A 19,267-nucleotide genomic window follows, 5' to 3' on the forward strand; every position below is an offset into this window, starting at 1 on the left:
AAAACTCTCTACATTAGAAGAAAAAATGGCACTGCCTTCCTTGCTCAAAGGAAAGAATGGATTCAGAGCAAATCTAAATGTGTTAGAATGAAATCTGGGAAGAAACACGAACCATTGGTAGTGACAGATTAGAGCATGAGACTGATATGTGATGCAGCAGATTATGAATTTGGTGGCCTGGGAATGTTTTTATCTGTTTTGCCTTCACATAACTGCTGTTCTTAGGGAGAGGCTTTCTGAATTTGACACCAGGGATATCACAAAGTCTAGAAAATCTAACTATATTTATATAATATGCTCTTCTGTTCTCAAATTTCCAGCTGTTATTGTTCAGGATGAGGAAAAACCCAGAGACCTAAAACTTAGCAGCTTCTAGCAGCGTTCCTCCTCCCAAATCAAAAACATTAAAAAGAAACATAAAACATAAAACCAGCACCTAGCTGGCTCCAGCGAAGACCATGTGACTTTTGATCTCAGTGTTGTGAGTTTGAGCTCCATGTTGGTTGTAGAGATTATTAAAATAAATAAACTTAAAAAAAGAAACATAAACTAGGAATGGACAATTACACTCTAAATTGCAATATATCAGATATTGAGTTTTACAAGAATATCTTATTACATATAAACATATTTATGTTCCTAAAGATTAAATTTATAAAAGGTTTGCACAGATCTCAATTTCCCACCTGCCAACCCCCTGCCAGCATGGCTTTATCATGTCTGCTATCAGGACTTTTCCTAACTATGAGACTTGTACTTAGTTTCCTGTATAATCATGGGAAAGTCTGCTCTCAGGAGTTTTGTTTTGTCTTAATGCTAGCTGGGAACACAGGGGCTAGGGCACTGGGCTAAGGCTGGCTCACACCGCCCTGCTGCACAGCCTGCAGGCCTGTGAAAGGAGCCCCGCGCTGGCTTGCTCTGCCCACCCCAGCCAACGATCTGCTGCTCCAGATGGGTGAGGAGGATGTGTCCATTAAGACCAGGAGGCAGAAGAAGCAGGAAAAATCCCAGGAGGAGGATGTGACTTGGGAGCTGGGGGTGCTGCAGCGGATGCTGCAGGAATGGAAGACTGCCTGGGCGCTGAGTAAGTGAAGGGGTGGGGGCGGGTCCTGAGATTCCAGTATATATTTTAGGGAGGAGGTGCTTACCTTGGACTAGTGTTTCTCAATCTCTGAGAATCCATTCCTTGTGAAACATACAAATCTGGTTGCCTCATCAAGTTTACACTAGAGAAGAGCCTTTCACACAATCATAGTTGACTTGTATCTATAGGCTCTTTGCATTGGCAGGTTTTACTTGAGTAAGTTGTGTGTACTCACTACATCGAGGACTCTTAACAGACAGGGACGATCTCATGACCTCTGAAGCTTTACGCTCAATAAATGATGCATGAAGGGAATGACAAAATATGCTGCCCAAGCAGTGGAAACGTAGTAATCAAAAGAAACTGTAGTTGGCTGTGGTATAAACAACACTTTTCCAAAATTTGTATGTGAAGCTGGGATTCTCAATATATCCATTCTGCCTTTGGAGATATGGGAGTAGAAGGCTGAGTGCCTAAGGGAGTAAAGGCCTAGCAAAGACTGTGTAAAGCTATAAGATCGGAGGACTCAGGGCTGCTGGCTTGGAGAACATGAGACTAGTTTAATTAGTGTGGGATAAACAGGCAATCCATCACGTGTACTGGATTAGATAAAAAAAGGTTGAAAGAGATTGAGTAAAACCTACTAGTAGGAACTCAGAAATAAAAGCTTGATACTTGCAGAGAAGTTAGCAATAAAATGAGGAAGACCTCAAAAGTCAGAGAGAAGAGCCCTCAAAGGCAGGGAAACATAATGATAAGCACAACCACTAACAGCTGAGCCCCTATTACCTTGCCAGCCATTTTGCTAAATACTTTGTCCAGTTAACTCATTTAATACTCAGAGTAACTCAATATGGTAGGTTCTAGTATCATTCTCATTTTACAAATGAGAAATATTAAGCTCAGAGAAGTTAAGTAACTCACCCAAGGTTATACAACTAATAACTCTGATTCCAAACTGGGTATGTTTGACAAAAAAGTACCCTTAATCACTATGTTTTATCACCGCTTTCATTTTCCAGAGGGTAACAATGAAGAGCTATTTAAACAAAGAGAGATAGAATATAAAATGATGGGGATGGAGTTGTGTTTGGGAACTGCCCCAGAGGGTCCATGGATTATCAGAGAAGTAACTTCCCTTAGAACCCTGGGACCCTTTATTCAGCTGAGCTCATGTTTTGCTTGAATCATGCTAGAATGAAGAGGACTGCCTAACCCTAACCTAATGGTTTTCTTCTCATTTCCCTCCCTGTGGCATAGTTATTGAGTGGCACCATGAGACAGTAGAGGGCCTGCTGCAGGACTTGGTGGACATACATGATGACATTCGGATCCAAGCCATCATCACATGTGCTACAGCTGCTTTGGAACGGCCCCGGATTGCCACCAGCCAAAGAGACTCAGGTAAGAGCCAGAACTGAAATATTTGAGAATATAAGCAACTCACACAGCCACAGATAATGTTAACTGGTGCAGACCTTCAACGTTATCTGAGATCATTTTACAAATGTGGAAACCAAGGCCCAGAGACTGTCCTGAATACACACACCTTGTCAGCAACAGATATGAAATTAAAATTCTTGACTTACGGTCCAGTGCTTTTTACCTTACATTTCATTACCTTTTATTTGCTCAGCAGCTTCATGGAAGTCCACATTGTTCCACCTTGAGAGATCTCATTTGCAATAGCCCAAAATAATACACACACACATATATATACACACATATATGTACATACATATACACATACACATACTATATATACATATACATATTATACACGCACAAGTATATATATATATACATATATATGTACATATATATTTGTGCTTTCCCCTCCCAACTCTATTTTAGCACTTCTTTTGACAGCACATCTGAATTCCAAACTGAACTAATCGCCATAAAGCCCTCCCCACGTTCCAAATCTCAATCAGTAGTCCTACAATCCATCTACTTTTTGAGCCACAGCCCTGGGAGTCCTGGACAAATCCTTACTCTTCCCATAACCAATAAATTCTACTTATTCTGCTTCCCACTTTGTATATTCATTAGTCAACAGAGGAATATAAAAAGAGGTAATTCCCTTCCCCCAACTCACTTCCCAGTCCCAGTCCCACCCCATGACACTCCCCAGGGTCACCAATGTTTTGTTTGGCATTTCACATCTTTCTCTGTGCTTTTCCAAATATATGCCAACATGGATATAGGCTTTTCTATTTATTATAAAAATGAGTGAATTTTATCAGCCATTTCCTAGTTTTTTCCCCTTTAATTTGTGGATATGGTGAATCCTGTTGTTAGACTATAACAGATCATGATACTCTTATTACTCTGCTGGGTTTGATTTGTAAATATTTTGTTTATTTGTTTATTTATTTATTTGAGAGAGAAGAGAGAGCACAAGCAGAGGAGGGGCAGAGAGAGGAGGAGAGAGAGAATAAACGATGAATTCTGTTGTTAGACTATAACAGATCATGATATATTATTCTTTAATTACTCCACTGGGTTTGATTTGTAAATATTTTGTTTGTTTGTTTATTTTGAGAGAGATTAGAGAGCACAAGCAGAGGAGGGGCAGAGAGAGAAGGAGAAAGAGAATCCCAAGCAGGCTCTGTTTTGTCAACGTGGAACCTGACTCAGGGCTTAATCCCACACTCCATGAGATCATGACCTGAACTGAAATCAAGAGTCAATCGAAACTTAACTAACTGAGCCACCTAGATGCCCTGATTTGTTAATATTTTAAAATGTTTTACTATATTTGGTAGTTGTTTTTTTTTTAACTTCTGTTAAGTTTTAGTTTTCGCCAGCTTTATAAAATGAATTAAGGACGTAGCCATTTTTTCAAATGGTCTTAATCTTTTGGGAAAGAAATGTCAATAGCTTTTTTCCTTAGCTAAGCACTGAAAAAGGATAAAGGAAAATTCCCCATTCACAATGGCCAGAAATGTAATCTACTGAAGTGTCAGTTTAACAAAACAGAGGGACCCAAATGATAAAGTGCTATTGAGAGGACATAAAACCAACTGACTTATTTCTCAAATGCCCTCAGATATCACCTTTAATGTGAAGCCTGGGCTGGCCCTTTTTTCTCTCTGCGGCTGGTAGCATCCTAATATTATTTTGTCCTAATAGTTATTAGTCTATCATAATTGTCTGTTTACATTTTTGCCTTTCCTACCAGACAAGGAACTCCTTAATGGCAGAGACTAATTTTATTTCTTCAATGTTGTTAGGTTTTTAAAGTTTCATTTCACTTATTTTCTATCTGCCAAGTTCCAGACATGGGCATTTTTGCTACCGATTTTCAAATCTGCTGGAAAACTCTTCATTTCTCTTACCTGATTAACTTCTTTACTTGTCCTTCAATTTTCAGCTATCAACTCCTCTGAAGTCTTCCCTGCTCCATCACCCAGACTTGGTTCATTATTCCCACTATATGCTTCCATGCATATACTTTTTAAAAAAAGCTCTATTCCCATTGTGGGGCTTGAACTCACAATCACAAGATCAAGAGTCGCATGCGCCCCACACATTTTTTATTGTATACTTATTTCTTTGGGTATTAAATGGATGATGTATTTTCAGTGCCTGGCACACATAAAACCTTCACTAGCCAGCAACAGATTATTATAATCTTATTCCCAGATCTTCCACATACATACAAAGAACACTTTTGTCTGCTCCCAGAATTATCTCTTCCATGTGATCCCTTTCACATGTCATAGGTGTCTAGATTTTGATGTCTTTGTCTTGTTTCTTCCCTATACATTCCCAAAGAAAATGATCTTACTCATTATTTCTTGAAATACTCATTTGACTTCTACATACTCCCCTAAAGTACATGTGTTTCCATCTAGCCTATTCTTAACAAACGGCAGAGTAGCCCATGGCGGTAATAAAAATGGACAGATTAGAAACCCTAAAACTCTTAGTCACAAGTCCAGCTCTGTTGCTTCTTGGGAAATCAGTTAACCTATCTGAATTTCAAACTCCTCATCTCTAAAATGAGGTAACTGTGTACGAAAAGTTAACAGACCCTTTCCCCTTCTACTTGGGAATTTGAGTGTTAGTTAAAATGCCTACCTGTTGCCCAGATAACCTGATAAGGATAGGAACTATCTTTATCGGCAACATTGTTTATGACAAAAATAAACTCTGGTTGATAAATCACATTTGGACTGGGAAAAACTGTAAGTGGAAATATAAATACTTTAAAGGGCACCATCCTTTGGGGGCTTCTATGGATGCTATGACTTATAACAGGTATGCCCTTTGTGGACCCTGGAATTATATCTATGGAGTTGTTCTAAGACTTACCAACTCCTGTGGAACATAGGACTTGTCCCCAGAAGGATGTGTGGAATGCTGTACAGACTGCATCACAAACTCTGGTCAAAAGGAATGCCTGCTGCTACCCTGTTGGCAAACTGTGCTCCTATCCTATATCCTTCTGAAGACTGGTGCTTTGTGCGGCCGATGAGTCTTGTGAGTCTAACTGTTTAACCTAAAAAGACTCCTGAAATAACACACATTTTAGGTGGGCTCTGTAGTTAATACCTGCCATGCCTACTTCCATGAAGGCTAGAAGACTGAATGAGATAATATGAAAACATTTTAATTGGCAAAGCACTACCTAAATATAATTGCTATTATTATTATTATAAATACAAAAAATATATATGAAAAATAGGTTGATTTCCATCACTAAAACTAATGATGAAGGTCACCATAGTCTGGCTAAAAACCTTCTGTGGCTTGAATCCAACTCTTCAGAGGCCAGATGATAAAGGATTGGGAACTGGCATACCCAGCACAGAAGTGAACCATAAAACCCTGCCCAGTGCAGGGGCTCAGCTAAACTCTAATTATATTAGGTAGCAGTAAGCATCTGCAACTGAGACTGAGGTCCACCACTATGTGGCTATGGGAAGGAAGCTTTGTTTCAGGGAAAATCAAAAGGGCTAGCATCTCTTACCTGGTTCTCTTTTGATCACAGACAAAGAGACTGTGAAGGCCCCATCTATCAAGGACTTGCCAGAGGTTCTACAGCCCGCCCTGGAAGCTGCTCTTTGTGATAAAAATGCTAATGTGCGGATGGCAGCGGCAGTATGCCACTATGCTGTACAGTCGCATAATCCCCTTGCCCGGGACATCATGCAGACTGCCCTTTTAAAGGGTGAGTAACTCCTTGACACTTCTGACCTGGGGATATGGGGTAAAGACAGGACATCTCACCATCAGCTTTTCCTGATCCTCTCTTCTGCAATATCATACTTTGTGATGTCTACTGTATTGGAGGGTTTGGGTTTAGGTGTATGAACATCCAGAGATAGCAGGTCCTAGGGTACTTTTCCAAAATAGGTACACTGCCACCTAGTGGTACCTAAATATTTCAGAGATGCATTTGCCTAGAAACCATGTCCCCTTTCACACAAATTTACTTTTTTAAAGAAGTTTGTGTTTAGGCGCACCTGGGTGGCTCAGTCAGTTAAGCATCTGACTCTTGATTTTGGCTCAGATCACAATCCCAGGGTTGTGGGCTCAAGCCCCGCATTGGACAGCATGGAGCCTGCTTGGGATTCTCTATCTCTCTCTCTCTCTCTTTCTCTCTCTCTCTATCTCTTTCTCTCTCTCTCTCCCCCCTCCCCTGCTCATGCTTTCTCTCTCTCAAAATAAATAAACTTAAGAAAAAAAGTTTGTGTGTTTATGTATGTATGTATGTATGTATGTATGTATGTATGTATATAAGCTCAACACCTAGCATAGGGCTCAAACTTAGGACCCTGAGATCGAGAGTCACATGCTCTTTTGACTGAGCCAGCCAAGAGCCTCACCACAGATTTACTTTTTTTGTTTTTCATGTTTATTAATTTTGAGAGAGAAAGCACAAGCGGGGTGGGGGAGAGAGTGGGAGACACAGACTCTGAAGCAAGCTCCAGGCTCTGAGCTGTCAGCACAGAGCCTGACACAGGGCTCGAACTCACAAACCATGAGATCATGACCTGAGTCAAAGCCAGTCCCTTAACTGACTGAGTCACCCAGGTGCCCCCACAGATTTACTTTTGATTGAAAAGATGTAACAATACTAAAGAATACTTTCTGAAAAAAAAAAAAATCATCCCTTGAACACATCATGCTTCCATTTTCTACATTAACTTACAGGCATTGTCCACATAAAGCAAAAAGTTGTCAGGTGATTTGCCCAAGGAGACTGACCACTCTCTGAAAAAGAGCCTGTTGCTTTTCTTGGGGGCTGAGCAGACAAGGGATGACTGGCTGACTGGTTTGGCCTTCTGCATATAGACTCTCAATAACTTAATTCATCGTCTTAAGAAAGCCTCCACTCCAGCCTTCCCAATCTCTAGGGGAACAAACAACTGTATCTCTTACCCAGGGCATAAGATCCTTGTTGCTATTACCCAACAAGAGCCTTTTAGGATTTTACTTTTCAGGTTAAGATTGTCAGTCTATATTGAAAACCTTGATGTGATCCATTTAAATATAGGCTTTGACTTCTATATGAAGAGGGGCACAGGGAAGTGAGATACCAAGCAGTCAACAGCCTTGGGTGCCAACCCTGAGGCTGTTAGTTCGCTCTGTGGGGAGAGCAGATCACCACTTTTTACCCCATCTGACAGGTAACAGCGTGGACAGCTGGGCTGCAGCTCAATGCCTGGCGCTGGAAGGTGCTGCCACATACCCTGTGATTAAGAGGATCCTCCAGCAGCTGTTTAACAAGAAGAATGAGGATACTGAGCACCAGTCTTGTATGCTCCTGAGCCATCTCAGTGGGAAGACAGTAGGTGTCCATTACAGGATCAAAGAAAGAAACCAAGTTGTGGGGAACATTTGAGTCTTTGAGGTCAGTGCATGTAAGGAACTGAAAATGCAGGTGGTTGAGTAACAAGATCTCACACATTGTTAAAGCTGGACTACACGTGTTGGTGAACTGGGGTACAGAGGTGTGTATACAAGAAAAAGCGACATCAGCCACCTGAGAGAAAGATGAGAAAAGTAGGTTGCAGATGGTTTCTGTGTTTGCAAGAAGAGTTGTGATATGTAGAATTTGCTTCTGCTACAAGTTTACAATTGAAAACTGCACAAGACCCACAAGTGTGTTTACTTTCAGTAGAGATGTGAAACTCAAAAAGACTGAGGCATATACAAATCACTTTAGGAGTAAAGATAGTTAAAGAGAAGGCCCCAGTTTTCTGGAGGCTACTAGATCTGTATTTTGTTCTCGGATTTATGTTTCCAGAAGTCAGCTGGCTCAGAAAAAAAAGTGCCCTGTATCTTGTAAACCACTCTTTCCTTTGGAGGGATGGGCGTTTCATGTACTTGTGATATTAATTATGCTGAATGCCACGTTAGGATAGAACTTCTTCAAGGCTCCAGCATCTCTCAAAGTTATCCTGAGTATCCACATAAGTTTCCCATTCCTCAGACCCTGATACACACCATGCTTGCTGTGGAGCTGAACAGCCACCAGTGGAAGGACCGGATTGTGGCCTGCCAGGCTCTCTCGCGGATCAGTGGGAATGTCAGTTTGGTAAGCCTTTTTGCGTTTCCAGGACAGAAAGTCTAAGCAAAAGGAGGCTGGGAGCCCTTTCACTTTTTGCTGCTACTTAATATCCCATTCTTACCAAGCAGATCTTTGTCTTGTGTGACTGAAGCCACCTACTCCTTAGCATGGTAGCAACCCACAAATTGTAATCCACCCACAAATAAGCAAAAAAATAAATAAAATAAAGTAAAAAGCCAGAATTTATAAAATTTTTATAGTACTTTGACATTGCCTTAACATTAATCTACTAAGTATCAGTCAGTGACACCCACCCCCTCCACCTCCCAAACTGGTCCTTCAGCAGATAGTTTGAGAAGTATGGACTTAAACTACCCAACAACCCAACCATACTAGTGTCTGTACTGGCTCTGAGTGTTCAGCACATAGAGAAGGTATAAAACATAGTCACTACTGTGGCACCTGGGTGGCTCAGTTGGTTAGGTGTCTAACTTTTGGTTTCAGCTCAGGTCATGATCTCACAGTTGTGAGTTCGAGCTCCGCATTGGGCTCTGTGGGGGTAGAGTGGAGCCTGCTTGGGATTCTCACTCTCTCTGCCCCTCCTCACTTGTTTTTTTTCTTTAAATAAGACTAGCACACACAAATGATTCAAGAACAAGTGATAAATGCAAGATATGCTCTTAAAACTTTTCAAGAGACATTAGTGTAGGCTGAACCTATTAAAGTTCTGGGAAGGAGTGTGGGACAGATGGACAAGTCTTGGACAGAATGGAAGACGGACTTCCAGGCAAGGGAAACCCTGACCATCATTTGGGCTTTCACCTTCGTTGCCATTATTTTAAAAAATATCTTCAGCTATCCAAATGGAGATTTCCCCTTCTTCCTATGTGGCACTGTATCATTTCCTTGTAACACTGAGCACCTCCAAAATGGCCCAGAACACTGCTGTTCCCATGAGAAGTGAACACCTTCCACCCTTAAACCCTTGCATTTTAAGCAGAAAGCCCCAAATTTGGCAAAATTCAGTAAAATCACCTGAAGATGTTTTAGTTTTGGTTAATTCTGCCCCAGCTGTCATGTACACTTTCTCTAAAGTCCTGACCAGGAGCACAGGCATGACCTGGGCTTGTTAGAAGGGCAAAATGTCACTTCAGGCTAACTCAGTCAGAATCTCCATTTCAAACCTGACTCATTTGCACATTCATCTCCTTAGCACTTGTCACTCAGGATTGCCAATTCAAAGTAAAAAGACATGCAGAGCAAGCAGGAGACTGGTCAGATAAAGATGAGTGCTTCATGTCAGGTTGCTGGAATGAAGAAAGGCACTATATCAGTCCTTCAATAATTCAGTAAGCAAGCAATTTCTGACTGCAGCCTACATGCTAGGCTCTATGCCAGCACTGGGGATGCAAAAATATTATGTCTTTTCTTGGTAAATGTTATAAATAGCTACAACAGAGGCAACTGTAAAGTATAACAGGGATTCCTATGCTTGCAGAGGGCAGAGGAGAGTTCACAGAGATGCTGTTTGAACTAAATCCTAAAAGATTTAGGTTTCCCAAAATAGAGGTCGCAAGCAGAAAGAATAGTTTGGGCACATTTACATAATCATGAACTACAACTGTAATAATCTTTGTGTCTTCTCTTCCTTTTTTTTTTTTGAGGAGGAGGAGAGAGGCAGAGGTCATGTTGGGGAAAGGAGAATCCCAAGCAGGCTCCACACCTAGCTCAGGGCCTCTCAACTGTGAGATCATGACCTGAACCGAAATAAAAATCAAGAGCTGGGTGCTTAACCAACTGAAGGCACCCAGGTACCCCTGTCTCTTTCCTAGTGAATGAAGTACTAATATATAGATACAATAATAAAATATACAGGTCAACCGTCCTGCTTTGTCCAGAACACAGGACTTTCAGAACTAAACCTGGAAAAGGCACAGTGGGATGAGTTGGTCACCCTATTAATGTATCACCATCAAATTTTAAGTCCTTCAAGTACAGATTACATTGACCCCAACATAGTATAGTAGTTTATAGAGCCTAAGCTTAGCAAACTGAGTCTTAGTCTGCATTCTAGCATTCAACAGGTTTACCCTGGGCAAGTAAACCTAAGACTCTATTTTGTCATCTGCAAATGGTAATCTGCTTCACTGGATTGTTTGGGAGGGTGGGTAAAAACACCTGGCACAGTGCCAAGCACAAAATTGACAATAAATGACAGCTATTTTATACCTAAATTATACCTATTTATAGGATATGAAACATAAGTTGATCCAGCTGATGCTGAATGACTGGAATAAGGAAGTGAGACATGCAGCTGCCCGAGCTCTGGGGCAAATGAGCCTTGGGAAAGAGGTGCATGACGCAATCAGGTAAGACCTAGTTAACCTGCACGCAGTAACTTTTCTATACTTAAGTGTTCAGGGAACCTGGGATCCAGTCAGCCAGCATCTGTTGAGTTGCTTTGTATGCTCAGCGTTGTACTAGGTCCCACTGCAGGATTATCTTAAAAATAAAAAATTACCAGTCCCTATAGACACTAACAATGTGGCTAAGGAAAGAATCATTGAATGCCCACTAGGTGTTAAGCACTGTTTTGGATGTTTGAGGGTATGACGGAATTCTGATTATACAGGCCAGGCATAATACACAAATGCTTAGAAAGGTCAGGGAAGATAGAAAGACTACACAGGCAGGGATGCCTAGGTGGCTCAGTCAGTTAGGCATCTGACTTCAGCTAACGTCATGATTTCACTGTTCGTGAATTCAAGCCCCACATCGGGCTCTCTGTCAGCACAGAGTCTGCTTCAGATCCTTTCTCCCTGCCCCCTCTGCCCATCTCCTGCTGCTTCTCAAAAATAACCATTAAAAAAAAGGTACACGACCCCTGCAGTCACTTCTGCTCCCCACTGAAGAGCAGCTGGCGGGACTTTGGTAGTCAAGATTGCTCAAGGAGCCTGGTGAGGGGGGGTAGTGTGGTGCCGGAAAGGTGCAGGCCTTCACAGAGCAGGCTTTCCTGGAGGGAGGATCCAGACCCTGCCACAGGCCTTCGATGGCAACAGCATNCCTCTTAAAGTGGTGGAAGGCCTGCAGATACCCTTGCTCATCAGACAGGGGACCCCACAGCAGAGATGCATATCTTGGCCAGGAGGGCTCTCTACCTGGGGTCTGAGTGTCTGACATCCCAGGTAAGTGTTAGGCTCTCAGATTCCCGGCTTGTCGTGGCACAGACCTCAACACCGACGATTTCCTGGGGGTCAGGGCCCAGGGACAGCAGCCCCAGGTGTCGGCTCTCCTTTTGACATCGCGGGGTGTAGCGAAGTGATCTTGGGAAGTAAGGAAACCCCCAAGGTGCAAGTTACATTCCATCCTCAGAACGGCTTCCCTGAGTCCGTAACCCACTACAGAGGGTCTGGGCCCTGCCCTAGACTAACGACTAAGAGGCTTGGGAGGTAGGACCTGGGCATCTGGTGTTCAGAAACCCTCCATGGATGATTCCAATACCAAGTCAAGGCTGAGAGCCTGGCGGGTTACTGGGAGAAACCGGCAGAAACCTGGTGATAACTTCCCTGTTGGAGATGTCCTTGGGTCTGTGGTTTCTTCCTGGCTGGGATTTGATGGTTTATTAGGTGGGAAACCCTGTCTTTTAAAAAAACTCTCAAGGGGCAGCTGGGTGGCTCAGTCGGTTGACCATCTGAGTCTTGATTTTGGTTCAGATCATGATCCCAGGGTTGTGGGTTCAAGCTCAGTATCGATTCTTTGTTTAAGGTTCTCTCTCTCTGCCCCTTTCCCCTGTCCCTCTCTGAAATAAAACATAATAAACAACAATAAAAAGACTACATAGGCAAAGAGGAGAAGGAAAGACATTTCCAGGCTGGGAGCCAAATGAAGAAATGAGGATGGCATATGGGAGGGCAGTGGAGAGAACTAGACTGTAACAAGAGGTACATGAAAGTTTCCTTTATTCAGTCATTCAACATAGTTTAGTGCCCAGCATATGCTAGTTAGTAACAGTGGTTCAAGTAAATAAGAAAGTTGAGATCTCTACCCAGTGAAACTTCAACCTCACAGGCATAAGGCTGACTAGGAAAGGGTGGGAATGGATAATGGAGAGCCTGCAGAGGTTGGATTTACCTTGAGGGCATTGGTGGTGGGGATGCCAAAAGTTTAAGGAGAGAAAATAAAAGCATTTGTGCCTTACAGAGTCAAGCTGAGTCAAGGAAATTTCCAGGAGCGTGTGGAAGCTCTCTGCCTGATTGGTGGGCTCAAGCTCATGACTGCCAAGCTTCTCCCAAGCTTCCTGAATTGCTTCTCTGATGACTTCATGGTAGTTCGGCAGGCAGCCTGTTGGGCAGCAGGTGCCCTGCAGATCCGTGATAAGATGGTGAGTCAGAGAAACATGTTGCCATCTTACCTGATTAACCTGAAGAGGGCATTACCTGAGCTTCCCTTGTGCTTATTACACTCACCCTTCTGTAGGGACCCAGAATGAAAGATCAGAAACAGGGAGGTCAGGGGGTAGACTGGATACATCAATCAGTTAGAACCACATTTTGCTCCCAGCCAGCCCAGACTTAACTCTTGAGCACATCCCTGAATCCGGTTTTAGGATCAACTGCAGTGAATGGAGTTATGATCCCTAATTATTAGGGGCAAACCTGACTGGAGGTGTTCTAAAGAAGCCTGTATGATGACAGAACTGTGAGCGGAGGAAAATCAATCTAGATAAGCGATGATTCAGCTAATACACTCTGTGTGCAGACCAGTACTTCAGCCTCCAGCTCATTTGTCACTAGAATTGATAGAAGCCCATTTTTCAGTTATAGCACATTTTATTTTTTGTTTTATTTGAGAAAGCATGCACATGTGAGCAGGGGAGAGGGGCATAGGGAGGGAGGGAAAGAGGGGGAAAGGAGGAAGAGGGGGAAGAGGGGAGGGGGGAGAGAGGGAGAGAGAATCTCAAGGAGGCTCAACACTTAGTGCAGAAACCGATATGGGGCTCGATCACACAACCCTGGGATCATGACCTGAGCTGAAATCAAGTGTCAGACACTGAACTGAGCCACCCAGGTACCTAATTATAGCACATTTTAGAGATAAGAGGGGTCCCTGTGTCTGGTTCATTTTTCCTCTGGTCCTCTCCATTCAACACTGCCCTTTTATTCATCCCAGGTCCTTGAATGCCTTTTGAAACTGGTAGACAGAGATCCTTACTGGAAAATCAAGGCCTTTGCCATTCAAGGTATGACAGGAGTGGCCCCAGCTCTTCAACTTCAAATAGCCTCCCAAATGCTAGTGTGGATCCCTAGAATCTCTCTAGGAAGGGAGTAAAGTGTAGCTGAAGGGATGATTACACCTTCTCAGAAGTTCTTGCCTGTGAAATTGAAGATTATTTTCTTCTTTTTAATTTTCAGTTGAAGATCCTGAGTCTGGGTTTATGTCAAATTTGTTAAGGCAAGGGGCTGACAAGACAGTCCCTGCCAACAGAATTAGGACTAAGTTCTAAGTAGGTATCCACTATAGGACTCTAAAAGTCACACCAGATTCAAGACTGCTACAGACTTAAAACACTGCCCTCAAATTTTCCTGGAGTTCCTTTTTAAGGATCTTTGCCCAAGGTAAACCTGTGAAGTAATTGTCTCCTTTCCCCATCATCTTGCCTTGATGAGGCCAGTCTTCTGAATTATCAGCCCCATTGTCTCACCCCTAGAAAAATAATTAGTGTATTCTCACATTGTAATGGGTAAGGATGGGATGGATCCTCCCTCCCTATCCCTACAAGAATCCTTTGGAGACAATGTCCTACTCTAACCCATCCCTAAAATTCTAATATTTCTCATCAAGAAAAAGACACCAACAATATACTTAGTTTAAGATTTGCAGTACTTAATTTAGCAGGTAGCTGTCTACATATTATTACTATTTATTAATAAGGCCATTTCTGGATGTTAGGATATAGCCAGCTCCATCTTAAGTGATAGTGGAACATAACATACTACCCTCTCATTTCTGCAGCTTTGGGTCAGATTGGCCAAGTGAGTCCCCAGGTGACAGACCTCCTGCTCTGGGCCATCCACTATGAAAAGTCACCAGGTGTACGACTAGAAGCTTGCCGTAGCATCCTAGCCCTCAATCTTCAAGGGGACCGGGTCAGGGACACCTTCCTAGATGTGCTGCTCCTAGAGAACCATGAGGCTGTTATAAAGTAAGCTTTAAACCTGATCCCTGCCATGACCTCCTGTACTGCCAACTCTCCTATCCTTGTTAACGGGATGCATCCCTGCCTTTCCAGGCTGCCTAACGGCTGTAAAAGCACAGGCTCACCTGTGCCATTCACCTACCTAAGTGAGTAACAAAAAAATACTGGCCTAAATTAGATAGGCCATGTAGTTCACACACCTGTTCTCCATCCCAGGTGGTTTTAAGTTATTCACTTATTCAGCTAACATTTATCAAGTGCCTACTGTGATGACAGGCTTTAGAGTCAAAAAGACCATGGTCTCAATCCCAGGCTCAGGCATACGCTACCTATGTGAACATGGGTAAGTTAAACTTTCTGAGCCTGTTTTTCCATTATCAAATGTAGATAATAAGTCTGCCTTATGGGTCTGTGGTAATAATTAAAGAGATGACATGTTCAGTATCCACCACGAAGGTGTGTAATAAATGTTACCATTAGTATCTTCAGATTCATCCTAAAAACTACATCTACATCCCTGTAAGCTAAGCACCCGTTTTGCAGATAAGGCTCAGCAAAATGCAGTGAAGACTGGAATTTAGGATTCCTGTCTGATTCCTACTCCTGTATTTTCCATCCTGATACTTTTTTTTTTTTTAAGGATAAGAAAAATCTAAGAAATACCTCTTATCTTTCAGGGAAATTCACCAGGCAATGAAGATACTCAACTTAAAAAATGAAGGAAACCAAGAAATGCTTCAGGAGATCAAGAACAGGGTAAAGTGCAAGCTATGTTTTCAAGAGTTCCTCAGACCCTTTTTGCCACCACAGAAATACTTTCTACAACCTCTCAGATACATATTTTCTGAAGATACAAAACACCTATGCAAGATCAGATTATAAAACCCTATTAGTATAAATAAATAAATAAATAAAAAGTCACCCCATTCAGCCTATCAAGCAGCCCTCAAAATCAGGGTGGTTGTTTCTGAAATACTTATATTTCCTTACCTTCTCATTTCCTCCCCACCATCAACTAAACCAGAGTTGTTTTTCATAAGTAGACCTAGAGATGGAATGAGTGGCTAGAGCTAGCCCCATAGATTTTCCTTTTCCCTTTTAACTTCCTAATCTGGGCTTTTACCAAAGAACACTCTAGCTCAACAGGTGGTTCTAATTTTTCAGAGTTGTTAGATGAGATGAAGAAACAGAGGGACAAAGACTTTAAAAATGTAATCATCTTTCTTCATATAATTCACAAAACCAGCTTCACACCAAGCATTTCTTAGGTTCCTTTCATCATGCTCAAAAAGCTAAAGTAAATTTTTCATTAACAAGTGTAAAACCAACATCAGAAGAGAATGCTGTCTGAGGCACTGTACCACCTAACACCAATAGGCACAATACAAGAAGTTACTTTATTAATGCTTTTTGATGATTTGCAGCCTAATACAATTGTTTTTTTCAACATCATTTCTTCTGATCTAGATTCAAACACTAAGTCAAAAGGACTTGCTGATACAGAAAATATTCAAGATGGAGAGGGTCATAGGAAAAATGAAGGAGAAAGCAAAACGTGTTTATTGGCAACCCAAGGAGGGGCAAAAACCATTGAAACTCCATACTTTTCTACAAGAAACTTTTCAGGGTAGGTTCCATAGCGGTGAGTACTATCACGTGACTCCTTTAACAAGCCTTTTCTGGGATCTGGATGTTTGGAGAGTTTAGTTTCAGGCCAGTAGGATGAGTCAGGATAAGGCTACTACCTTTCCTTCTTGGCTGCCATCCTTTTAGTCCTTTTTTCTTTTTTCCTGCCTGTCTCCTGGCTTTTATTTATTTGCTATTTTGTCACTTAAAAAAAAAAAAAAGAGGTAGTTCTAACTGAACTGATTTGAAAGTTAGGTCCAACACTGACAGGTTAAAAAAAACAAGAGTATAAAACCGACCAAAAAAACCTACTATATGTTTGATTAAGCAGCCAAATAAAGTCTTGTAAGTTTAAATTTTAATAGTAGTTACCTCTGGAGAGTAGAACTGGAGAGAGAGATATCATTTTTATTTTATGTACATCCATGCTTTCCCAACTTAAAAAAAAAAAAAAGACCTCGGAAAGTTCTCAACCTTATCTAACTGCACCTATCAGTTATGGTGATAGGCTCCAAAAGTTCCAGACACAACCTAAATGAAGCACAAACATCAAGCTGTACCAAAATATACTTACAAAATCTGTGTGCCCAGGCGTAGCGGCAGCCTCAGATCATTCAGCCAGCTGCCTACCAGCCACCACCCCAAACCCAGGTCTTCTGGTTCCAAGTCCAGTGCTCTCTCTTGTACACCAGGCTCTTTTCCACCAACCATGAAAATATTCACTTGCCAGGTTTGGGGAAGATTCTTCCAACTGCCAGAAAAAAAATGAGAGTGGAAAGTAACTTGAACACCAGCCTCCCTTTATGGCCAGCTTGCTATAAGTTGGTTTACAGAGGCCTATGATAGCACAACTAGGTGACATGCTGTCCCTTGGAGAGCAATGCCAGCCACTGATGCAAGCAAGCACAGAGCAAAAACATAATGCATTCTTAACTTTTCCTATAGGATTGTGCTGGTTGGGGTTCAAGTAGCATGATTAAAATGAATTCCCCCCAAAGTTACAGAACTGGCCTCAATCCTACAACCACCCCAAGTTACCTTTCACCTAAGCCATTATAGATTTTCCCTATCTCCCACCCCCCAACCCAATTCCTTCATAATAATCTAGCCTTTAAAAAGAGAAACATTCTTTGGCACTTTAATAACTTTTCTAATATTCATACAAACTCACAGTAACAAACAAGATACTGACCCCAACCCTCCCCCCAAACTGAAGAGAACTCAAATGAAGGATGCAAATTCCAAATAAAAACTTCTAATGTCTCAAGCAGAATGACACAGCAAGTGGTACACGGTACGCTGAAGCCTGAGGGTGATGAAGCTGGTGCTCTGAAATGATCAGGGATCAAAGTTACTTGTGCAGAAATAGCTCCTTTTTTCACCTCCAACTTCTGCTTTTACTTTTGTGCCTAGATGAAGTGGTGATTCCTGGAAAATCATCCGAAATTTGTGACATTAAAGCCGTCATAAAGGTAAATATGAGCAGTTATAAAGGTAAATGGTTATCAAAGTAAGAACAGGAGTCCCCCTGCCAAAAAGATGGTAATGGTGGTTAAAAGAGAATCACCACTGTCTTGCTTCCAGCAATCAACAAAAAACTAGTTCAGGTTAGAGGCATCTTGGTGAGCAGCAGCCCCTTGTCATATAACATGGTTGCTAAGGAAAGCTGGTCCTCCACCGTGTCACAGGGCAGGTCCCCTACTCTCACAAACTCTGGGTAGGAGCGGAGCAAAAGTTCCATGGCATCAGCTTGCTGAGGGTATATCTCCAAGCACTTAGGCTCTTCCAGATGATAAACACGGGAGTTCTCCACTGTATAATAGAGAAACAAATGGCCTCCCTCACCCACCAGCCGAGCTATCCCATCCTGAAGCATGTGCACTTCTGTTTCTGTTGTCAACTGGGCCCCCACGTTAACAGGTTCTCCAGCCTCCCAGCGAATCGGGAGCCCATAGACACTTAGCGCCCTCTCCCTATCAGTCAGCACCGGGGGCAGAGAGTCGTGGATGAAGTCTTTGGCTCGCTGGTCAGCCACAGCATCGACAGGGGCAAAGTGTCCCAAGCGGGCAACCAAGACTCGCACCTTCTCCATAAAAGCGGTTCTTCGTGGATCCTTGGAATCCGAGTGCTGGGCCCCCATGTAATCCATGAAGTCTCGGGGAAGACCCCTTCGGAACTCCACATTTTCTTCCATCGCAGCCTGCACTGCCAGGGGCAGTACGGCCTCTAGGAAGTCGCCCCAGGTATTGCGCTGGTACGTGGACAAGGTGAGGTGCAGAGAGTGCACTCCATCCTGGCATTCGGCTTGGTGAATGAAGCCCCGAGGAAAGTAGAGCAAATCTCCAGGTTCCAACACAGTCTGCAGCACTGGCTCACCGAGGTCGTCCTGGCTGAAGTTGGGACTGGACGTCAGGGCTAGCTCCTCGGTCGGGACCCGGGGCCGGTACACACGCCAAAGTTTCCTACCTTCCAGCTGCAGCACAAAAGCCTCGATGTCGTCGTAGTGGGGGGCAAAGCCCTGCGAGTTGGGGGGCGTGAGGTAAACGTTGGAGCCTGCCATGCTTCCAAACTGCTCCTGGAGCACAGCCAGAAACTGCCACACCGTGGTCGAGAAAGCCTGCGGGCAGAGGAGGCGCAGGGAGCAGCCGGCCTGGTACAGGGCCCAGGCGGCGGCAGGCAGCGCGCGGCCGGGGGGGTTCAGGGTCTCGCGCCGCCCGTTGACGTAGCGAGCAGCGTCCAGATGCTGCCCGAACTGCACCTCCTCGTGGCGCAGCATGGAGTCCAGGTCTGCGGTGGAGAAGAGCCCCTGATAGTAGGCGTGGTCCTGCCGCCGCAC

At 43.0% G+C, this 19,267-nt stretch overlaps 2 protein-coding genes across 5 annotated transcripts in view; one reads left to right on the plus strand and one right to left on the minus strand.

Annotated features, from left to right (window-relative positions):
* Positions 1-19,267, plus strand: part of HEATR4 (HEAT repeat containing 4) — a 45,397-nt gene that overhangs the window by 16,129 nt on the left and 10,001 nt on the right. For 3 of the 4 annotated variants that reach the window (XM_077750849.1, XM_077750846.1, XM_077750847.1), the window contains exons 5-16: positions 881-1,084; positions 2,345-2,488; positions 6,084-6,263; positions 7,726-7,886; positions 8,532-8,636; positions 10,860-10,978; positions 12,810-12,990; positions 13,779-13,848; positions 14,622-14,811; positions 15,483-15,561; positions 16,273-16,432; positions 17,845-17,903. In XM_077750849.1, coding sequence (XP_077606975.1) covers positions 881-1,084; positions 2,345-2,488; positions 6,084-6,263; positions 7,726-7,886; positions 8,532-8,636; positions 10,860-10,978; positions 12,810-12,990; positions 13,779-13,848; positions 14,622-14,811; positions 15,483-15,561; positions 16,273-16,432; positions 17,845-17,903 — 1,652 coding nt within the window. The remainder of the gene's footprint in view (positions 1-880; positions 1,085-2,344; positions 2,489-6,083; positions 6,264-7,725; positions 7,887-8,531; positions 8,637-10,859; positions 10,979-12,809; positions 12,991-13,778; positions 13,849-14,621; positions 14,812-15,482; positions 15,562-16,272; positions 16,433-17,844; positions 17,904-19,267) is intronic. The other variant, XM_077750848.1, reaches the window with a different exon arrangement.
* The window catches only part of RIOX1 (ribosomal oxygenase 1), a 2,791-nt gene continuing 631 nt past the window's right edge, over positions 17,108-19,267 (minus strand). Inside the window, exons 1-2 of the mRNA XM_077750850.1 lie at positions 17,624-19,267; positions 17,108-17,182 (exon numbers count right to left, since the gene is read on the minus strand). The exon at positions 17,624-19,267 is cut by the window's right edge and continues 631 nt beyond it. Coding sequence (XP_077606976.1) covers positions 18,035-19,267 — 1,233 coding nt within the window. The 3' untranslated portion in view covers positions 17,108-17,182; positions 17,624-18,034. The remainder of the gene's footprint in view (positions 17,183-17,623) is intronic.

The sequence above is a fragment of the Crocuta crocuta genome, unplaced genomic scaffold, assembly GCF_008692635.1.
Source record: "Crocuta crocuta isolate KB4526 unplaced genomic scaffold, BGI_CrCroc_1.0 scaffold186, whole genome shotgun sequence".
NCBI classification, from domain to species: domain Eukaryota; kingdom Metazoa; phylum Chordata; class Mammalia; order Carnivora; family Hyaenidae; genus Crocuta; species Crocuta crocuta.